The sequence below is a fragment of the Choloepus didactylus genome, chromosome 6, assembly GCF_015220235.1.
Source record: "Choloepus didactylus isolate mChoDid1 chromosome 6, mChoDid1.pri, whole genome shotgun sequence".
NCBI lineage: Eukaryota > Metazoa > Chordata > Mammalia > Pilosa > Megalonychidae > Choloepus > Choloepus didactylus.
Window position 1 is genome coordinate 115,835,187 of NC_051312.1, and position 21,036 is coordinate 115,856,222.

The 21,036-nt window shown below is 34.8% G+C and overlaps 1 protein-coding gene across 1 annotated transcript in view; it reads left to right on the top strand.

The window, feature by feature from the left end:
* CNTN5 (contactin 5) overlaps positions 1 to 21,036 on the top strand; it is a 1,285,703-nt gene that overhangs the window by 1,233,902 nt on the left and 30,765 nt on the right. The window contains exons 22-23 of the mRNA XM_037841191.1: positions 408 to 642; positions 9,378 to 9,487. Coding sequence (XP_037697119.1) covers positions 408 to 642; positions 9,378 to 9,487 — 345 coding nt within the window. The remainder of the gene's footprint in view (positions 1 to 407; positions 643 to 9,377; positions 9,488 to 21,036) is intronic.

Genomic DNA, 21,036 nt, shown 5'->3' on the forward strand with positions numbered 1-21,036 from the left:
TACATTAGTATCTCCTCGATTTGCTGTGTAAAGGGCTCTGTAGAGCATTCTCAGTGACAAGATTTTCCAAACCACCAAGCTATATGACAGATTTCTATAACATGTCAAATTCTAGTGTGGGATTCAGAGACTTTTATTTCATATACATGACTAGTTGGAGCTATTCTTCATAGTTTTCTTAATGCTAACTTATATCATTTAATTTTTCTTCTCTTAACCTGTTAGGCCTTTTAAGTTTCCAAAGATTGGTAAAGTGATTCGATATATATTGGTTTCTAATTTAATATGAACATTTGAGATTCCCCTTTTGTCTAGTTATCCCTAATAAAAAAATTAAGGATTCAGGGGTAAATGGCTTTTTTGTTAATGTTATTTTGCAGATAATCAATTGCTTCTTTTTTCTTCAGCCAGTATCTGAAGAGTTTCAGAATGGGGAAGGCTTCGGCTATATTGTAGCTTTCAGACCCAATGGAACACGTGGCTGGAAGGAAAAAATGGTGACATCTTCTGATGCTTCAAAATTCATTTATCGAGATGAGAGCGTCCCTCCTCTTACTCCGTTTGAAGTGAAGGTTGGCGTCTATAACAATAAAGGAGATGGGCCTTTTAGTCAAATTGTGGTCATCTGTTCAGCTGAAGGAGGTCAGTTTCCTTATTCCTCTTATTTTGTGCAACATTTTAATATTTTATTCTGTTTTATAAATAATGAGTTAGTTATACATAAATTAGAAGATGTAGAATAAGAAAATGTAGAAAGAAAACATAAAGCTCACCCATAGTCCCACTAATCTTATTAGAATATATTTTTCCCAGATAATTTTTTAATTTTAAAAAAATGGAACATCTCATAGATACTGCTTTATGTTCTTCACTGCCTAACTATATATGCAAACATCTTTCCATGATAAAACCTATCTTAGTAATGCCTACAGTGTATTGTATCATCTGGATGGACATTTACACAATTCATTTTAGTTTAAAATTTAGATTTTTTTTTTAATTTTAACACACTAAATTTAAATCTTTTGTAAAATACATTTAAATGAAGACTCCATTCATGTGACCAATAAATATTTATTTCTAAACCCGTGAACAAAGCACTGTGCTGGTAGAGAAATACCAGAGAGTAATTTCTATTGGAAACGTTCCACACTTGGCTTCATCAAATATTCACAACAAACTTGCCTACCAGGCATTATTATCTCCATTGTGCAGAAAGAGAAATTGAGGCTCAGTTAATTCAGAAACTTATTAAATTCATACAGCTTCTAATTGGTAATTAAACCCAGGTGTGTCTAGTAATTAAATCCTTGGTTTTTCTATGGCATGATGCCTTCACATGCATGATCTTATTTAATTCACAGGATAAAATTGCTAAGTAGGGCAACACCTAGTAGGCAATATATCCACTTTACAAATGAGTAAGCTATAAAACTGACTTACTCATGATTATCATTAATAAATGGTAAAGCTAAAGAGCAAATCCAGCTTCCTCCATCAAAATCCTGGTATGTTTCAAGTTTTCATGTGAAAATGCAATTTTCTAAGTGACAGGAAGGGTGATAAACTATTCAAGTTCAGATTGGTTGGCCCTGCAAGCAAAAACAAGGCTTTACATTCCCTAAATTTGACAAATGACTGAAAAAATATTCCACCAAAAGTAGCATTCACTTGATTTTGTAAATAGGCATTGTCAGTGTAAAAAGATTCTTTTCCTTCCCAGTGTCCACCTGTGTGGCTTGAGTAACTCAAAATAATTATTAATATTTTGGGTTCTGTGAAGTTCATGGAAGGAAATAAATAAGATCATTTAGATATTGAAGAACAAAGCTAGTATTTGATTTAAGTAAGATGAAGATTTCCCATACAAGCTAACTTAAATTTTTTAATAAAAAATATAGAGACAAATTTTGGGGCAGTAGAGAAAGTTCATCCTATTAAAAGAATGACCAGGGAAGTAAAGAGTCAGATAATGATTGGGAATCATAGGTATTCCAATGAAATACTCATACTCTTAGGATCTCAAGTTTCTGAAGTGCTTTCAGAAATAGCCAGTGTACCATATTACTTGTATTATCTAATTTAACTCTTATAACCACATTTGAGATAGGAATATCAGGCCCTTTGTACTTTTGATGAAACTGAGGGTCAGAGAGGTTAACTAACATGCCCAAATCCACACTACTAGTAGGTGACAGAGCTGGGATTTGAACCCAGATCTGTAGCACTGCAAAGCTCATGCTTTTAACCACTATCTTATACTGCCTCATCAAGAATGTGTAAAGAATAATATTTTGTATTATGTATTATTCCAAACGTCTATTTTGAGGTACATGTTTTATTCAGAAAGTACATATGCTTATAATTTTAAGATTGCTTCAAATTAATATTCAATCACCCTCAAAGTTTATATGAGATGAACTGGAGGCATTTCTGAATATGTCTTGTATGGCAACACTAATACTGCCTTTAAGAAATCTGGCTTCGTAAGTTCATAGCCAACCTTTGCATTTAAATTAAATTTTAGTAGCCACCATGTTTTTTTTTTTTTTAATGGTGTATTCTCTTAAACTTGAAATGGCTTGCCTTTGGAGATTTCTCTTTCAAGTTAGATAAGAAATACACATATTTCCTTTCAGAGACATGGAGCTTGTTGCTGTAACAAATTTCATAGTAGCACTTCATTTATTTTTGGTTAGGCTGAAAAATGAAAGATACTAGGCAAATCTGGATAGAGTCTACATTTGTTCTGAGAACATAATTCAAATATATATTTGACATTTGCTTACTAATTAAAGTTACTAATTTGGAATTTTATGTGCAAGTATGAGTGCAGTTTTAGAAACATTAAATTGTTTCAACCAGGAAAAGCAGGACAATGGGAAAAAAAGAGCATTTGCCTACCATCAGCAGAATCTGAATTCAAGTCTAGTCACAGTAACTTTATGACTCTTGGCAGTTTATTCACCAAGTATTGAGCTTATACATTCCTCCATTATAAAAAGGAAGATCTTGAAATAGAACATCTCTGGAAGCCTTGCAAATCTAAAATTGAATTCTTCAACTTATTTTAAATTCAAAATTTTAAACAAGTATCCTAAATGAGCAGTAAGAACAAATCAACTTCCCTATTTAGTCACTTAGCTATTGCTTTACCTGCCAAGTGAACATTCTGAAGGTTATTTTTTTTAATAAAGTCAAGGCTATAATAAACTCACAAAACAATATATTGTGTTCATTCCACAGGCTACTCTCCTCTATGTTTAAGGATGCTCATATAGATTCACATTGTCCCTTCTGTCATTATATTCTTTCCCAAAGCCCAGCTAATCTGATGGAGGTTGTAAGACAAAATCTTGTTTCTTCCTTCTTCCATTAACCTGGTCTACCTGTTTGTTACCTCAAAAATCCCTCCATATTCTTAATGAACAAGAGGAGATTGGTCATCTATTTCTGTTTATGGGCATTGTTCTTCTTCTTCATGTCAAGAACACTAGCAACATGCTTAAAGCACCACGGAGGAGAGGACACGCTTGCACAGCTGACACCAAGCCAGAAAGAAACATATGCAAGATGCTATATCTAATGCAGCCTCCAAAATTAACATTATTTGGAAGAAAGTACAGAACACAAGTATTATATGGCATATCTTAGAGTATTAGTTTTCAACCTATTTTCTTCTGGAACATCAATAATGAATGACATTCACATCAGAACACACTCCCATCAACACTTATATTTCCCTTTTAGGAAAGTGTACTGGACCTTGAATGAGAATCACATTATTACAGGGAAGACCTTGAGTGCAACGTGTTATTGCAAGTAGTAATCACTTACAAATACTGATGCTTGGTAAATCACTCTCAGGACTCTGTGATTGACTGTTGCCCTGGGATACTGTCAGAAGACAGTATACTGTCACCTCTGTAAAGGTGCTTGAGCTGTGTGCCTTTCATGTTTCCCCAACAGAAGTAATTCAAGAGGTCCTGTCAGTACCAAGCAGCACCTGGCATAAACCTGGAAGAAGAAATATTTGCCTTCCAGGATTTTCAGGCATACTGCACTTACACCATTCAGGCATACTACACTTATGTATACCATTTAAGCAAATAAAGAATTACATGCATTCCAACTCTGGTTTGATTTCAGACTTCACTTTGGACACAATTCTAATTTTTTCAAATTAACAGCAAAGTCCCAAAATAAGGAATATTAGAAATACATAGCGCAACTGATAGGAAATGATATTTTTCAAGATGAAAAAATCAAATCAGCTTTCACTTTTATATTTCCAGAATTACTTAATAGTCAAACTTATAACAGCTCCAACTTATTTTTTGTTACTATAGCTTTGGAAGGGGAAAGAACCTGGGTATTTAATTAAAGAGAAAATCAGATGGAAATTATATATAGATAATTACAGGTTAAAAACTCTGTTTACTTGTAATACTGTTTAACGTTTTCTAGTTATGTTTGTTTGCCTTGTATGTAAAAAGTATGTTGTTTTTATTTTTATTAAAAACCAAAAAGCCTTTCCTCATACACAGAAAATGGTATACAGTTAACGCCTTGAAAGTAGAGCTACCACAGCTCAAATTAAAACCCAAATTTCATGAGGTCTTATTCTCCAGATCAGTTCTTAGCTGAAACTGAGCTAGGTGGGATTTATGTGAAGTTGAAAATTAATAAATTGGCATATTAGTTGTAAAATACAAGAAATAATTTCCTGTCTTTGCCAGATGATCCATTTGGATTAGTGCCTGTAAAGTTCAACTACAGCTGTCTTTACTGAATTTTTAAATAGTGAAACCATAACCCTTCTCCCAAGGAGTTTATTAAACTCTCCTTTGATTAATGCTGTTGCCCACTCCTCCCGAGAAGTCAGATGTATAATCAACATTACAAGCACATCCCCCCATACTACTTGGAGAACTCCAGCTGCTTGATCACTTAATACAAATGTTTCATCTAAATTCATGAATATGATAATACTGTTCATAATTTTAATCTAACTGAAACTGAAATCTATCAGTCAGTCTGTCCACTTCATATCCCAAGATTAGAGTGAAGGAGTTATCCATGGTCTAATTAATATCATCGTGACTAAAAGAAAAAAAGAGATCCTTTGAAGTGTTTGAATCTATTCAACATAACACTAGTACAATCTCAGAAATAAGTCCCTGAACTTTCGTCAGATTTCCTGAGTGTAATAGACAGCAGTGAAATTGGCAGGAAACATCCTGTGATTTAGAGATCAGGAGAGTTTTCGGGATGCCTGAATAGGACAGGATCCATGGGGATCAGTGCTGCTGTAATATAAAATTATTAAAAAGTCTGTAAAATAGGGATAAAGGTAGTTCATATTAAGCCTATATTAGGGTTAAATAGGTGATGATGGGGCTCTAGGTGGTTTCCAGCAAGACCTACAAGTAGAGCGCCCAGATGGGGAGCCCAATGTCAATATTCTTTAGAGAAGTTAGGTATGGGGATGGGGGGAGCAAGGGAAAGAAAGAGCAATAGCAAAGGAAAAAGTGCCAGGTGTGTATAACACGGGAATATGCACAGGAACAGAATAGGGTAGTGACTGGAGTCCTCCCCTGTGCTCATACCCTCTCTCTGCCTTTGGTCAGCTGTGTGACCTAGGGCAAATTGCTTAACTTCTCTGCCCCTCGATTTCCTCATCTGGAAAATGGTTATAGTAATGGGTTGTTGGCTGGATTAGTTAATACATGAAAATAATTAACAGGGTTTGCCACAGAGCAAATCCTCAATAAATGATAATTATTTTATTAACTTGTGTTCTTCCCCTCATCTATTTTGTTACTCCTTTTTAGTTTGGTTGATTCTAAACTTATTTCACCCATTTCTCTGTCAGTTATTTGGAGGTGACTGGACAGCAACAGAATTAACTATATATGCTCCTCATAAAATTTCTCCTGCACCTCAAAACTGATTCTAAGAGATGGAGAATGAGGCAGATGACTTATTGGTACTAATTTGAAAATAGTAGAGTTAAAAACACTTGAGATCTGAGCCCTACTTGGGGCTCTTTCATGGTCAGGAGCAGAATTTGGATAATTAACCCTGGTGCATGTCATTTTTCTCAACTGCCAAATGAGGGCATGGAAATAAAACTTAGGTCCACAACTTAGAAGCCTATGGTGGTCAAGTAATAGTCTTAGTTTTGCCTGGCTGCTATGACAAATGCCACACGACAGGTTGACTTAAACAATGGGAATTTATTGGCTCACTGTTTTGAGGCTAGAAATAAAAAATCAAGGTGTCAGCAAGGCAGTACTTTCTCCCCAAAGTCTGTGACCTTCTGGTGTTGCCTGCCAGCAGTCCTTGGGGTTCCTTGGCTGAACTTGTCTCAGCTTCACATCACATTTCCCCTGCCTCACATCACACAGTGATGTCCTCTCCCTTCATTTCTGGGCTTCAGTGACTTCTGGCTTCTGGGTCCTTGCCATGGCTTTCTCCAAATATGTCTGAATTTCTTCTGCTTATAAAGGACTCCAGTTATCTGGATGGAGACTCACCCTCATTCAGTTGGGCTACACCTTAACTAAAATAACATCTTCAAGAGATCCTAGTTACAATGGGTTCACACCCACAAGCATATGGATTAAGATTAAGAACATGTCTGAATTAGGGTACATGGTTCAATCTACCACAAGTAAGAAGCATAAATTAGTGAAGCGTTCCCAATGTAATACATCAGGGAGTGGTAGGAACTCTGGCAACTGAAGAGCACTTGCCCAACTAATTTATACTCATCTGCCAATTTACACCCAGAATTCATTAGTATCTATCATATTTTTTCAAGAGAAGCCAGAAATTCTTATTTCTATTTGAGATGTTGGAATTTAAATATTGGTTTAAATTAATTTAACAGATTATGTGGGCAAACAGAGCATGACAAAGGACTGGATATGACCTACTAGCCTTTCATTTATGTCCCCTGATCCAAGTGATTTTCTAAAATTCCTTCCAGTTTTGACCTTCCATTGTTCAGTTACAATGGGATGCCCAAAGAGAACAGCTAATTCCAATCCAACCAGTCAGTTGGCCTTGTCTTCAGACAAACATTTTGATCTACATGAAAATGTTCACTGAACTATAAATAGGACATACTGAAACTTCTGGAAGTAAACTGACTGAGGTCATTGTTTACAAAGGATGAAACTTCTGAGTCAAGTTAGTATGGGTTTGTTTCTGATACTATTTTATCCAGAAGGTGAAACAAATAAAAAATGACTCTTTAGTTCTTATTTGATTCATTCTGCCTAATTTAATTAGATGCAACTGTCATGGGCAGCCCCCAAGAATGCAACTGTGAAATGTCAGCTTTTATCTAACCCTGATTTAAAATCCTCAGAGCTTTTAAATTGAAATTAGTGTATTTGAGAAGTAGGGTTATGAAATGTTTTATTACTTGTTTTTAACTTTCTTATTTCTATTTGAAAAGTACTTAAATTTGTGTGGTGTTAGTGAAAGCTGATGGAGAAATAATTCCTGTCTCTGGAAATAAGGAGAGATAGAAAAGCTGCCACCTAACTATATATTTTGTGCCTTTGAAATTATTTATCCCTCTGCAATCTTCTTTGACAAAGATGTAATTGCTTCAATACTATAAAAGCTGAAAGAAGGCGTTTGGCACACAAACCTCTGCAATGCATTCATTCTAAAGATAAGCAAAACAGGAAATGACACCCAAAGTATGGCTTCCTTTAAAATAAATCATGTCCTAAATCCCAGAGATCAGATTATACACACCTCAAAAAAGTTGACATTTCCTTTTGTCTACTTGCCAAATCAAGAATTTTAACTCCTATTAAATAGTAATGAAAAAAGTGTTTGTTGCAAGTCCATTGATCATAATTCTAGAATGAAATAGAAGTAGAAGCTTTTTCCAAAATATATTTTTTAATCAGATAGATGCACAAATAATGAGGTAGAAAGTGGGATGAGGAAAACCACTGAGCAAAATGAAGACTTTACCAAAAGAAAATCGTTACTCTGTAGAAGCATATACCTTTGAAAAAGCCTTTTTTGGTTATCTTTTACAGTAACAGAGGTACTCATTTTTGACTGATATTTTTCAATTAATAATATAAAAGTCCTTTCCAGATAGAGGGGTGACCACCTTCCATTAGAAAAGGAAAAATCTCAGAAAATAGTTATAATTCTTTCAATGTCTGTAGTAAAGCCTTTCAGGTGAAAAAAAAAAAAAAGTCTTACTTAGAGCTCTGTCATCGCTATTAGTTTCCCTGAATCTAAAATGTTTTCAACAGACTGGACTGAACTCTTACTGATGATAGCTTGTATCAAAGTCTCTAAAATTTTTATGGAGTTGTTTTTTAGTTGTTTTGTTTTTTTTTTTAACTTTACACAGAAATATTTGAACTAATGTATGACATTTATTCTGTCATTTCATTTAACGAGTGTTTGTGACACAGTATTTATGATTCAGCAATGTCAGAGCTAGAAATACTTTGTTCCTCTTATAGAGTGCAACTTAAAATAAAGTGTACCTTCTGATGGATGCCAGTCAGACCATGTGTATTTGAAAATGTAGTGAAAAAGGTCACTGAACGTAGAAAACAAATGAAAAGGTAGTTCTAAGCAACAGCACCAAGACCTTCAGAGACTTTCTTTTTCAGCTGATATGTCTTAAATGTGAATGTATGCCTTTAAATATCATGACTCATAACATGTTTGTTATATAATCTTGGAAATACAGTTCTGCAGTTGGAAAAGCAAAAAGCAATGTAAAGAAATTTAGGCTCTATTTGTGCCTGCAAAGAGTAACAAATACAGTAAAATAATAATTACAACAAAAAACACAGTGCTATGCATTTTATATGTATTAATCCAATTAAAAGTAACTTTAAAAAGTCTATGAGGTAAGTACTCTTATTAGACCCATATTATGTCAGATGAGATCACTGGAGCTTATAGAAGCAACTTTCCCAAAGATAAATAAATAAATATATATATAAATAATTTTTAAAGTGAAAGGAAAAGAGACTGTGCCAGATTCCATAGCCCATTATTTTTTATCATTGTGCTAAACTGACAATAATAACAAACAGTTTAACTTCTTGAGATATTCCCAGCTGATGGAGGGATAAGGATCTTCTTTGTCTCACCAGATTTGTCATTTGTCATCAGTAAGGTATTGAAGACACTTGACCCAAGTATAGAAATCCAAAAAGGCCATCTTCTTATCTTGTTGTGCTTTTCGTAACTACCTCAGCACTTCATTTCAAAAATAAGGTATAATTAAGTTAACAGGTGTCAGATTCAGTTTCAATGCTTTGATAGACATAACTCATTACAATTGAGATTTATTGTTTCTGTTTTTCTTCGTATAGAACCCAGTACTGCTCCCATAGATGTCAAGGCTACAAGTGTGTCTGTGTCAGAAATTCTTGTTGCATGGAAGCATATTAAAGAGAGTCTAGGAAGACCACAGGGATTTGAGGTATGAACAGAATTCTTGAAATAAGCCTTGCTATTTTGCTGGCACTGCATTCTCTTCTAAAGATGGTTTGATGACGCTTCAACAAAATTATATTCCTTTGAAATTTTTCTCTATGTTAAAGGAAGTAAAAACGGCACTATTTTACTGACACATATTATGTAGCTCATTTGTTGGCTTATTTTTTCAGTGCTGCAGTTTCTATAGCATCATTCAAAGATATAAAAGAAATTAAAATACTCCTTTAGCAAAATCAGTAACTATCAGTGGGTATTTACTGGAGCTCAATTTATTGGTGTTGAAAAATGCTTTTGTGTCTTTGTGTTCAATAATTTAATGCATGAATACAAAGTTTTTCCTTCATACTTCTTTGACAGATATTCTCTCAAATACTCAATTCTCAAAATTTGCCTGGAACTTTGTGACCTACATTTAATTTGTGAAAATCAAGTTACTTTTTATGACTCTTAAACTTTGCTGTTTTTAAACACAGTTTTGCCAGCCTTATGATGGTGAACATTTATCAAATCAATGTCTTCAGTGAAATGTTAGCACCCCCATCGAATACAGAACTGTGGACAATCTTTGAACAGTGGTGGGGCAGTCATTCCAACATAGGTAACAGTGAGGTCACTCTTCACTAGAGTGGTAGCAGTGGAGTTGATGGGAGGTAGATCCTTTATGATACATTTTGAATAGAAATATGACAATATGTAATAATGCATTGTATGCTGGGTGTGAAAAAGAGAGGAGTTAATGTCAATTCCAGAGCTTTCTGACCCAAAAGACTGAGTGGATGGCATTGTCATACACAGAGATGGGGAATTCTGTGAGTTCTCCAGAATTAAAATGGCACACTACAAATATCAAGCACAAAAGAAAACAGTAATGAAGGAGTTAATGAATAAGACAAACATAGATAAAATAAATAGCAAAATATAAAAACAAAAAAATAATAAACCCTTATTAGTAATTACATTAAATAGAAATGGATTAAACTTTCCAGTTGAAAGGTAGAGATTGGAAGAATGAGTTTAAAAAATATAATCCAACGATATGTTATCTGCAAGAGACTCACTTTAGATTCAGAGGCACAAAGAGGTTGAAAATGTAAGAGTGGAAAAAGATATTCTGTGCAAACAGTATCCAAAAGAGAGCTGGAGGGGTCTATACTAATATCAGACAAAACAGACTTTAAGACAAAAATTATTATAAGAGACAAAAAATGGGTATTATATACTGAAACAAGGGAAATTCCTTCAAGAAGATATAACAGTTATAAATATGTAATCAAATAACAGCACTCCATATACAAAAATCAACTCAAAATAGATCAAATACTTCAATATAAGTGGAAAACCTATAAAACTCTTACAAGAAAACATAGATGCAAATCTTCATAACCTTGGATTAGGCAAAGGTTTCTTACATATGACAGCAAAAGCAACCAAAAAACAGATAAATTAGTTTTCATCAAAATTTTTAAATTTTGTTCATGAAAGGACACTATCAAGAAACTAAAATGTACATATAATGGGGAAAATATTGTAAATCTTACTTGATAAGTATCTAATATCCACAATATACAATGTACTCTTAGAAGTTAACAACAAAAAGACAACCCAATTTAAAAATGGGCAAAGATTTGAATAGACATTTCTCCAAAAGGGATATACAAATGGCCAATAAACACAAGAAGAGAGGATCAACAGCTAGTCATTAGGGAAATGCACATCAAAACCACAATGAGCTAGCACCTCATACCCACTAGGATGGCTATGATTTTTTTAAAAAAGGAAAATGACATGTGTTGGCAAGTATGTGGAGAAATAGGAGCCTTCATATGTTCCTGATTTGAATATTAATTGGTACAGTCACTGTGGAAAACAGTTTGACAGTTCCCCCAAAATGTTAAAATTACCATATGACCCAGCTATTCCACTCCTAGGTACATACCCAAGAGAATTCAAGCCATATGTTTATGCAAAAACTAGTACATGATTGTTCATATCAGCCTTATTCATAATAGACAAAAAGTAGGAACAACCCAAATATTCATCAACTGATAAATGGACAAAAAATATATAGTATATGGGTGAACCTTGAAAACATTTTGCTGAGGGAAAAAAACAACATTATGCTAAGTGAAAAAAAAAACAGACACAAAACGTCACATGTTGTATGACCCTATTTGTATAAAATGTCCAGAATTGGAAAATCCATAGAGAAAGAAAGATTAGCAGGTGCCAGATTGGAACTGGTTGCTAGTGATGGATATGAAGTTTCTTTCTGGGGGGACAGAAATGTCCTAGAATTAGATAGTGATGACAGTTGTACTAGATGGTGAATATACTAAAAACCATTGAATTGCAAAATTTAAAATAGTAAATTGTACTTTATATGAATTATATCTCAAATGAAATGATGTTGACTTGGACAAGGACGACAGCAGTAGAGTCGGAGAGCAGTAGACATATTTTAGAGGTAGCCTGGTGGGATTTGCTGCCTAATTAGATGTGGAAGTGATGGAAATGGATGATTCCTGAATTGCTAGAGTGAGTGGTGTGCCATTTACAGAAATGGGGAAGAGTGAAGGAAAAACAGGTCTGAAGGTAGAAAATCAGAAGCTCTGTTTTGCCCAAATTAAGTTTTGATGCCTAGCAAAAATCTAAAGGATAAATCAGGTAGACAATGGGATATGTGAGTTTGGAGTTTACTTGAAAGGTCAAGGCAGAAGACATAAAGGAGGCAGTCATATAGGTGGTATTTAAAGCCATGATACTAGATAAAATCACCTGAGGACAAAACAAGAGAGGAGAAAGAGGGAAGAGGAGGGAAGAAGAGGGGACCAAGGACAGATAGGCTGTGTCCTGGGGCACTCAGGTTTAGGCATTAACCTAGAGGTTAAACTAGAGTTTTAGGTAAAGAGGAGTCAGCAAAGGGGACTGTCAGGGAGAGTTCATTGTGGTAGAGGGAAAACCAGCTATAAGAGTTATCAATGAAACCAAAAGACAGCTGGTAATAGAAAAGGAGGATATGGTCAACTATGTGTAAAGCAGCTAAAAAATCAAGAAAGATGAAAGCATTAAAGTGCTTGAGAAAGCTTCTGTAATCATATAAGTAATCACTATCCTTTGCATCATCAGTTCAGATACTTCATGTTATAGTCATCCAATATCCCTAATAATATGACTGCTCCCTAATTAGTGACTAGTGGGAGTAATTTGGAAAGAGAGAACCTCAATTCAAAGCATGTATCACCTTTATTTGCTATGAATGAGTCTGAGTCTCTTGTCAGTTTATCAACATGTTTGATGTACATGAGTACCCAACTCTATATTTTTGGTTTCGGAATTGGTAAAGAGTGAGACTCGACATATGAATAGGGTTTTGTACCATCCAAAATTCTAAGAAGTGAGTCTAATTAACCACTGCAGAAAACTATTTTAGACTCAAACAAAGGCAGGTGAAAGAAGTCAAGATGAGACTTTTATGTGGGAAATTTCCCTTGATATAACATGAATAGGGGAGATAAATGAGAAATAAGAAATAATTTTGAAATTCATGGCTTTAATGGTAATGGGCTTGAGGATATTTTAATGATATCATCCTTTTTCATTTCTAAGAGGATCCAGCCATGAATATTTCTGATTGTTACAGTTGGGATAGATAAGAACTCAATGGTAAAAAGAAAAAAGTGGCCTTTTCTTTTCAACAAGAGTTTTTACATACTGCCCTCTATAAGGCTAGCAATGCAATGCCTCACAATTTTGATGATCAGAAGAAATAAGAAAAAGAATGAAATCAGAAATATAGACATCAATCCATTTACTTTTACTTTACAAATATTTGAACAATTTTATTGACATTCTCTTAGAGCCATCCATTTGAGAATTTTCTTTCCTTACATGGAGATAACTTAAAATGTCATGGCTGCAGAGACAGATGTAGAAAACACTGACATGAGATATGGAGTCTAGTTTATGATATGTACCATGCTTAAAAATTGAAAATATGTTATATTTATTGAACAACTTTGATTCATGAATAACCATGGCTGTCCCATCTGGATTGCCCACCCTGTAATTGGTCCATGCAAGTAAATTATTAGGTTCAGTTTTGAATTTCTGAGCCCACCAGCATGAAGTGTCCTGTTAATAGTAATCTTTTACCTAGAGCAGAGCCCCTCAAGCTTTTCAGAGCATACCAGTCTGGCAAGAAGGAAGAGTAAAAAAGGATAAAATCAAATAACATAATCTTTTCTCCATTTTCCCAGAGTAGGAGGAATGGTGAAGGAAAGTGTGTGATAATGGAATGTTTGATGATTTATTTATTCATTCATTTACTCTTCAAGTTTTTTTTATCAGACACTGTGCTAGGCACTGAAAATGTAAAAATTAATAAGGTCTTATTCTTGCCCTCAAAAAGCTCACAAGCTAATATTCAGAGAGATTTCAGTAAACAAAAAAGAAAGACGTTGTAGCAGTACTATTCTCGTGTCCATAGTTTCCCCTGGGTTCCTTAGCATCCTGAACCTCTGAAGAAACAAGAGAATAAATCCATACCAGTGTCCTGTAGGGGTATAAGTTTCTCACTTTGCATGGACATATGCTTCTGTCTCTAAAATGGCCTCAGTATTTCTAAATTAAATATATAAGTAAATAAAATATTTATTTCTTGAGTAAAACAAAAGGGAAAACTTTTTTCAGTAGACATAATTTTTTTAGTATCATGTTGTATATTCTGCCTGTGCAACAAAGTCCTCCTTGACTGCCAAGTTTATGGTGCTTCTATTTATTCTGGCCTTTTTTTAAGAGTGTTATTAACTGTATTTTTATCTTTTCAATGACTGGAATCATTTCAACAATAAGCAACAATATATTTTTGTAGCAGTGAGACAAGAACACAGTGTCCTAGTTTCAATTCTGAACTTTCTAGTGCTTGTTATTAAGAGGGAATGAAAGGCAAAACAACTTGCCCCATTTTACATTTCTCCCTAAAAGGCACCTCTAGCAACTCCTTTTCCTGAGACTGTGCAAGACTTGTTCATTTTAGACCTTCCAGAGGATATGTAGCTCAGAAATTCATTTCAGATATGTCACCAAAGCAATTTCCATTTATTGATTGCACTGAAAAGATACCAATTGCATTTTGTTCTGTAAAATAAGTTGTGGTGGGGATTTCTTAAGGGAAGAGGGAGCAAGATTGTTGTTCTTCACTTTATGTTCTGACTCCAGTCATCAAAGCAGGAGACAAAACAAACGGGCCTCACTGTTGCCCAAGAATAACTCATACTAGGCAGATTGCATTTAATTTGTGTAGCAGAGGGAGAGAGGGTGTAGGGACTTGTAAAAAACAAGATTTAAAATATAAATTAAAGGGGGGAAAAGAAACCAAGAAAAAGGCCAGATTCACCAACAGGCTAAAAGGAAGACTTTTATTTTCCATATAGTGTGTGGGAAGCAGCTGTTTTACAGATTATCTTTGATTTGTTTATGACTATAAAGAAAATACAAATAAAAAAAAAAAAAAAAACCCAGTAAGAAGAAAATAAGGTGCCAATTCTACCCCTTTCTTTCCTAAAATTCTGTGGACTCTGATTTAAATCAAACGGCTTTCATGTCCATACCATTAGATTTCCTTCTTGGGTTATTTCATTGCCTGTGAGGCTAACTAAAACTATGTTTTTGAAAAATAAGCAGATCAAAAAGGAAATTGAAGAAGTGCCATTTCAGTTGCTCAATTTATTCCTTCCCTTAATCTGTTGAAAGGAGACTCTGTAGAGTGCTTTCAGAAAGCAGTTACTCAATTGATTCAGAATGTGTTTAGCTGCTTCTAGATGCACTGCATCATGGAGAAAATTCTCTAAATACAAATCACTTGTTAAAATTTTTTTGTTAAAAATTTTACATAAACTAATTTATTTTCAAGAATACTAGGATATTTGTCTGAATTATATATTCTTTTATCCACTAAAAGAACCAAAAATAGGTTGATGATACCATATTCAGAACTCTTTCCTATTTTTTCACTCCTTGACATAGATGTGAATTTACCATACCACTTCCTATAGGGGGTTTTTTCATCCCCTAAACCCAGATATCTATAAGCTCATCAGCTGTCTATCCACTGTCTTATCCTCTGTTACATAGCACACACAGGTACAAACAGAAATCCATACAAAAAATGAAATTACAGTGTATAATCCAATTCCATATGACAAGTATTTGTACAATGTTGTTTACATTTTCTTAACCACCCATTTAAGAAATACAAAATTGCACCAAAATCATCTTCTTCCTATTGGGCTGGGACTATATCTTAAACTCTTATAAAATGTACTTATAGCATAGGGGTACTTATTTTATGATTGTTGAACAGATAGATACAAAAATGGGCTTGTTTAATATACTGGGAAATGGAGAAATTTTATAAAATACTTGAACAGAAAAAAGAAGCTTAAGAAAATACATACTTAGCATTAAGAATGCCAGTTACTAATTGACTGCTAATTACTAAATGGCTAAGAACTTATTTTCAAAAAATGACAAGACTTTTTTATTCCAGGTAAACTTTGATTGAAGTGTACATATGGAAAACTGTACAATACAAATCATAAATCTAAAGCCCAATGAATTATCCTAGTAAACACACACCTATGTAACTACAATCCAGATCATGAACTAGAACATTACTAAAACCCATCTCCTGCAGTCACTATCCTCATTATCTCCCCCCAAAAAACTCCTATCCTGACTTCTAACAACAGTGATTGGTTTTACCAGTTTTGGGAATCATGTAGCATATATGAAGCTTTTATAGTCACTCAACATGATATAGGTAAGATTCATCCATAATGTTACACTTAGCTGTATATAGTTCATGCTTCTCATAAACTACATTGTTTCAGTTCTCCACAATTTATGTAGCATTCTCCATTGGTAGACAGTGTTGTTTCCAGTTTGAATCTATTAGGAACAGGGTTGCTATGAACAATCTTGTACATGTTCTTTATATACATATGTATGCAGTTCTTTGGGGATATGCACTTAGGAGTGGAATTTCTAGGTCACAGGGTATGCATGTGCAGTGACTTCTGACACTACCCAGAGTTAGGACAGGCTTCACAGGTTAAGAACGGAGTCCTCCACAGACTGCCCTCACTTTAGACACCAGCCTCAACTTCAGGGGTTCCCAGGGCTACCCTCACTTCTAACCAACTGCTACAAGTTCAAGGGTTCTCACTACCCTGTCAGGTTTGGTAATTCATTAGAATGGCTCAAAGAACTTGGAAAGGTGCTGTATTTACAATTACACCTTTTTTATAGCAAAAGGATACAACTCAGAACGAGCCAAATAGAGACACAAAGGGTGAGGTCTGGGTGTCCTCTCCCTGTGGAGTCAGACCTTATCACCTCTGGGAATGTCAATGTGTATTACCAACCAGAGAAGCTCACCTGAGCTTCAGTGTCCAGAGTTTTTATGGGGATTTGATTAAATTAATGCCTGCATTATTGAACTCAATCTCCAGCCCCCTACCCTTCCCCAGAGGTTGGGCTGATACCGTGTGGCTCAAAGCCTCAACCCTCTAATTACATGGTTGGTCTTTCTGGCCTGGCCAGCCCCCACCCTAAGACTACCTGAGGCCATCCCCACCCTGAGTCATCTCAGGAGAATAAATTCTCAGGCGTGGTCTGGTAGGCCCACCATGAATAACAAGCACATCCCTATCACTCAGGAAATTCCAGAGGTTACCCCCAGGAGCCAGAAAAACACCTCTCTTTGAATGCCAAATTCTTTACTGTACAGCATGTAACAGATATCCAAAGTGACTCTTGAATTGTCCCACCAACAGTGTATTAGAATTTGAATTTATCCACATCCTCATTAACATATAATTATGTCTCTCTTTCATTTTTGTCATTCTGGTGGATTACAGTATCTCATTGTGGAGTCAGTTTGCATTTCCTTTATACTTAAAGAGGTTGACTGTTTTTTTCAAATTATTTATTGCTTATTTGAATATCTCCTTTGTGATATACCTATTCAAGTCTTAGACATTTTTCTATTTCGATTGTTTGTGTTTTTTCTTATTAATTTCTTTATAATGGATACATGTTCTATATAATGGATACAAGTTGTTTTTCAGGAAAATATGCACAAATGCCATTTTCCACTTTATCACTTGCTGTTTCATTCTACTGATGGTGTCTTTTGATGAAAAGAAGTTTTTAATTTCAGTATAGATTACTTGGCTATTCTATTCTCTGTTTTCCTCCATAATTTTTTTAACTTTTTATTTTGAAATACTGTCAAACCTATAGGAAGTTACAGAAATAATATAAACCCCACATAAAGAACCCATACCCCCCCACCCCCAGAAATCCAGAAGTACCAATTTTAACATTTTGCCATCATTTGTTCATTTATTCTTTCTTTCTTTCTTCCTTCCTTTCTTTTTTTCTTTCTTCCTTCTTTCCTTCCTTCCTTCCTTCCTTCCTTCTCTTTCTTTCATTCTTTCTATTTATCAGTCCACTTTCTGAACATTTGAGTGTAGGTTGTATACATCAGGCCCCTTGAACACTTATTAATGCCATGTACATTTTCTAAGAACAAGGATATTCACTTATGTAACCACATTAAGTGCATTTATCAAGTTCAAGAAATTTAACATTGATATGAAGCTTGCATTCTATATTCCAACTTTTTCATATGTCCCAGTAATGTTCCTTTGAGTCTGTCCTCTCCCTTGTTAGATCACATCAAGGGTCGTGACTTGCATTTAATTGTCATTGTCTCTTGGTTGCTCGCTCTTTATTTTTTCTTAATTGTGGGAATATATATAAACGATATAGACTTTCCCATCTCAACTTTCCCCAAGCATACATTCAATGACATTATTCACATCCACAATATTGCAGTACCCTCACCACCGTCTATAATTAATACTTTCCCCTCTCCCTGAACAGAACTCCTACACCCATTATAAATTAACTCCCCATTCCTCCTGCTCCCCTCTCCCACAGCAACCTGAATTCTAATGTCTGTCACTATGAGCCTGCACATTCTCTGATATTTTCTTTGTAGTTAACATGGCTTAAATTTAACACGCTAAACTAAATCTATAACAATCTTGTTTGCTTTGGTACCAACTTGACTTCAGTAGTATAAACAATGTTCCTGTACCCCTACTTCCCCCACCTTTATATAATTTTTGTCACAAATTACATGTTTATATCCTGTGAGTCCAAAACTACTAATTTATCATTACATTTTATGCATTTACCTTTTAGGTCCTGTAGGAAGTGAAAAGTGGAATTATAAACCCAAATACAATAATAATAGCATTTACATTAACCCATGTTTTTACCCTCACCAGCAATCTTTATCTCTTCATGTGGCTTCAATCTATTGTCTATTGCCGTTTCCTTACAATGTGCAGAATTCTCTTTCTTTAGCAACTCCTGTGGGCTGGTCTACTGGTTATGAACTCCCTCAGCTTTTAATTATCTGAAAATGTCTTAATCTTTCCATCATTTGCCAGATACAGAATTTTGGGTTGGCAGTTTTTTACTTTCAGCACTTAAATATGTCATCCTACTGCTTTTTGACCTTCATTGTTTCCAATGAGGAATCAACACTTAATCTTATTGAGGCCTCCCTTGTACTTTACATGTTGTCTCTCTCTTGTGGCTTTCAGGATTCTCTCTTTATTTTGGCATTTTACAGTTTGATTATGTCACAATGTGGGTCAATTTGGGTTTATCTGATTTGGAGTTTATTGAGTGTCTTGATGTGCATATTCATGTCTTCCATTAAATTTGGGAAGTTTAGCCATTATTTCTTTGAATATTCTCTGCCCCTTTTTCTCTTCTCCTTTTAGGATTGCCACAACGTGTATATTGATACACTTGATGGCGTCCAGTGGGTTCCTCAGACTCTGATCATTTTTCTTCATTTTTCTTTTCTCCCTTCACACTGAATGATTTCAATTGTCTTATCTTCAAGTTCACTGATTCTTTCTTCTGCCAGCTTCAATCTGCTATTAAACTCCTCTAGGGATTTTTAATATCTGTTACTGTGGTCTTCAGCTCTATTTGGTTCCTTTTCATAATTTCCATCTCTATATTGATATTCTGTTTGTGTTCATCTGTCATTTTCCTGATTTCCTTTAGTTCTTTGTTCATGTTTTCCTTTAGCTCTTCGAGCATATTTAGGATGATTTTTGTAAAGTCTTTGATATTTCCCGTGTATGGTTCTCCTCAATGATGACTTCTAATGCTTTCATTTTCTCCTTTACCTGTGCATCAGTTCCTGTTTCTTTGTATGTTTTGTAATCTTTTGTTGAAATCTGAACATTTTAATATTTGTATTATCACTGGAATTTAATCTCAGAGACATCTGTTCCTTAAGCAAAGGGTAAAAAGAAAATAGTTTTCCCAGTCTTTACATATTGACCTGTATGAGAGCTCTCCTTCAGGGTATATCAATACAACGGGTTTAGAGAATAGCTCCAGGCCAAAGCATAGTAGACTCCCTGATCCTTCCTGCACATTCATCTGCTCTTGACATACTTGATCCTAGCATGTGCTCAACAGTTACTCTGTTCCCCCTGGGTCCAGGACTAGGGATCCACACTGGGAGCATGGTGTGGCTCCACAGTGAGCCAGTGAGAAGTGGTGAAAGGGCCAGATAAGGCACCATGAGATGCTACCACTTTTAACTGGCCTTTTTCTTGATTCATTGCTCATCCTGCTACCACAGTTCTTTGACTGCTTTATGGAGCTTTGAGAAAGATGTTTCTGTCAGGTTTTGCTTGTTGTATAAAGCTTCTGTAGAGAGAGGGAACCCTGAAGTGTTTTACTCTGCCATCTTGAACACAGTGGGACCTGTTGGCTATTCTTGGTCCTTGAATTTTCATATAAATTATAGAATCACCTTGTTAATACACAGATACATGCAAATGCTCACACTGATCTGCTGGAAATTTAGTTGAGAGTACATTGACTCTATGGAGCAATCTTGGGAGAATTATCCACTTTACAATAGTGACTTTCCCAGTCTGTGATCATGCTATATCACTCTCTTTATGTAGGTCTTTAATCTTTGTCAATATACGACTTGTGAATCTTTTCTCAGATTATTTTGTTCTTTGTTTTTAATGTAAACTAAATTTCTTTACCTTGTATTATGAAATATATAAACGTGAATATATAGAACAGTATAGTGAATCACTATGTACTCAACATTCAGCTTCAAACAACTATGAACTAATGAAAAATGTTTCATATTTAACCCCACTTAATCAATCCTGTATTATTTTAAGGTAAATCTCAGCAATTACATCACTTCAATTAACATATTTCATAATTCACCAAAATATAAGTACTCTTAAAAAATTGCCACATATATGCTTTCTAAGCACACAGAAGTTGAGGAATGCACTCAGTTAAAAAGTGGCAAAAATTTCACCTCATGCAACTTTCTCTTTTTTAATGCACTTTTATTAAGATATGTTCACACACCATATAATCCATCCAAAGTATACAGTC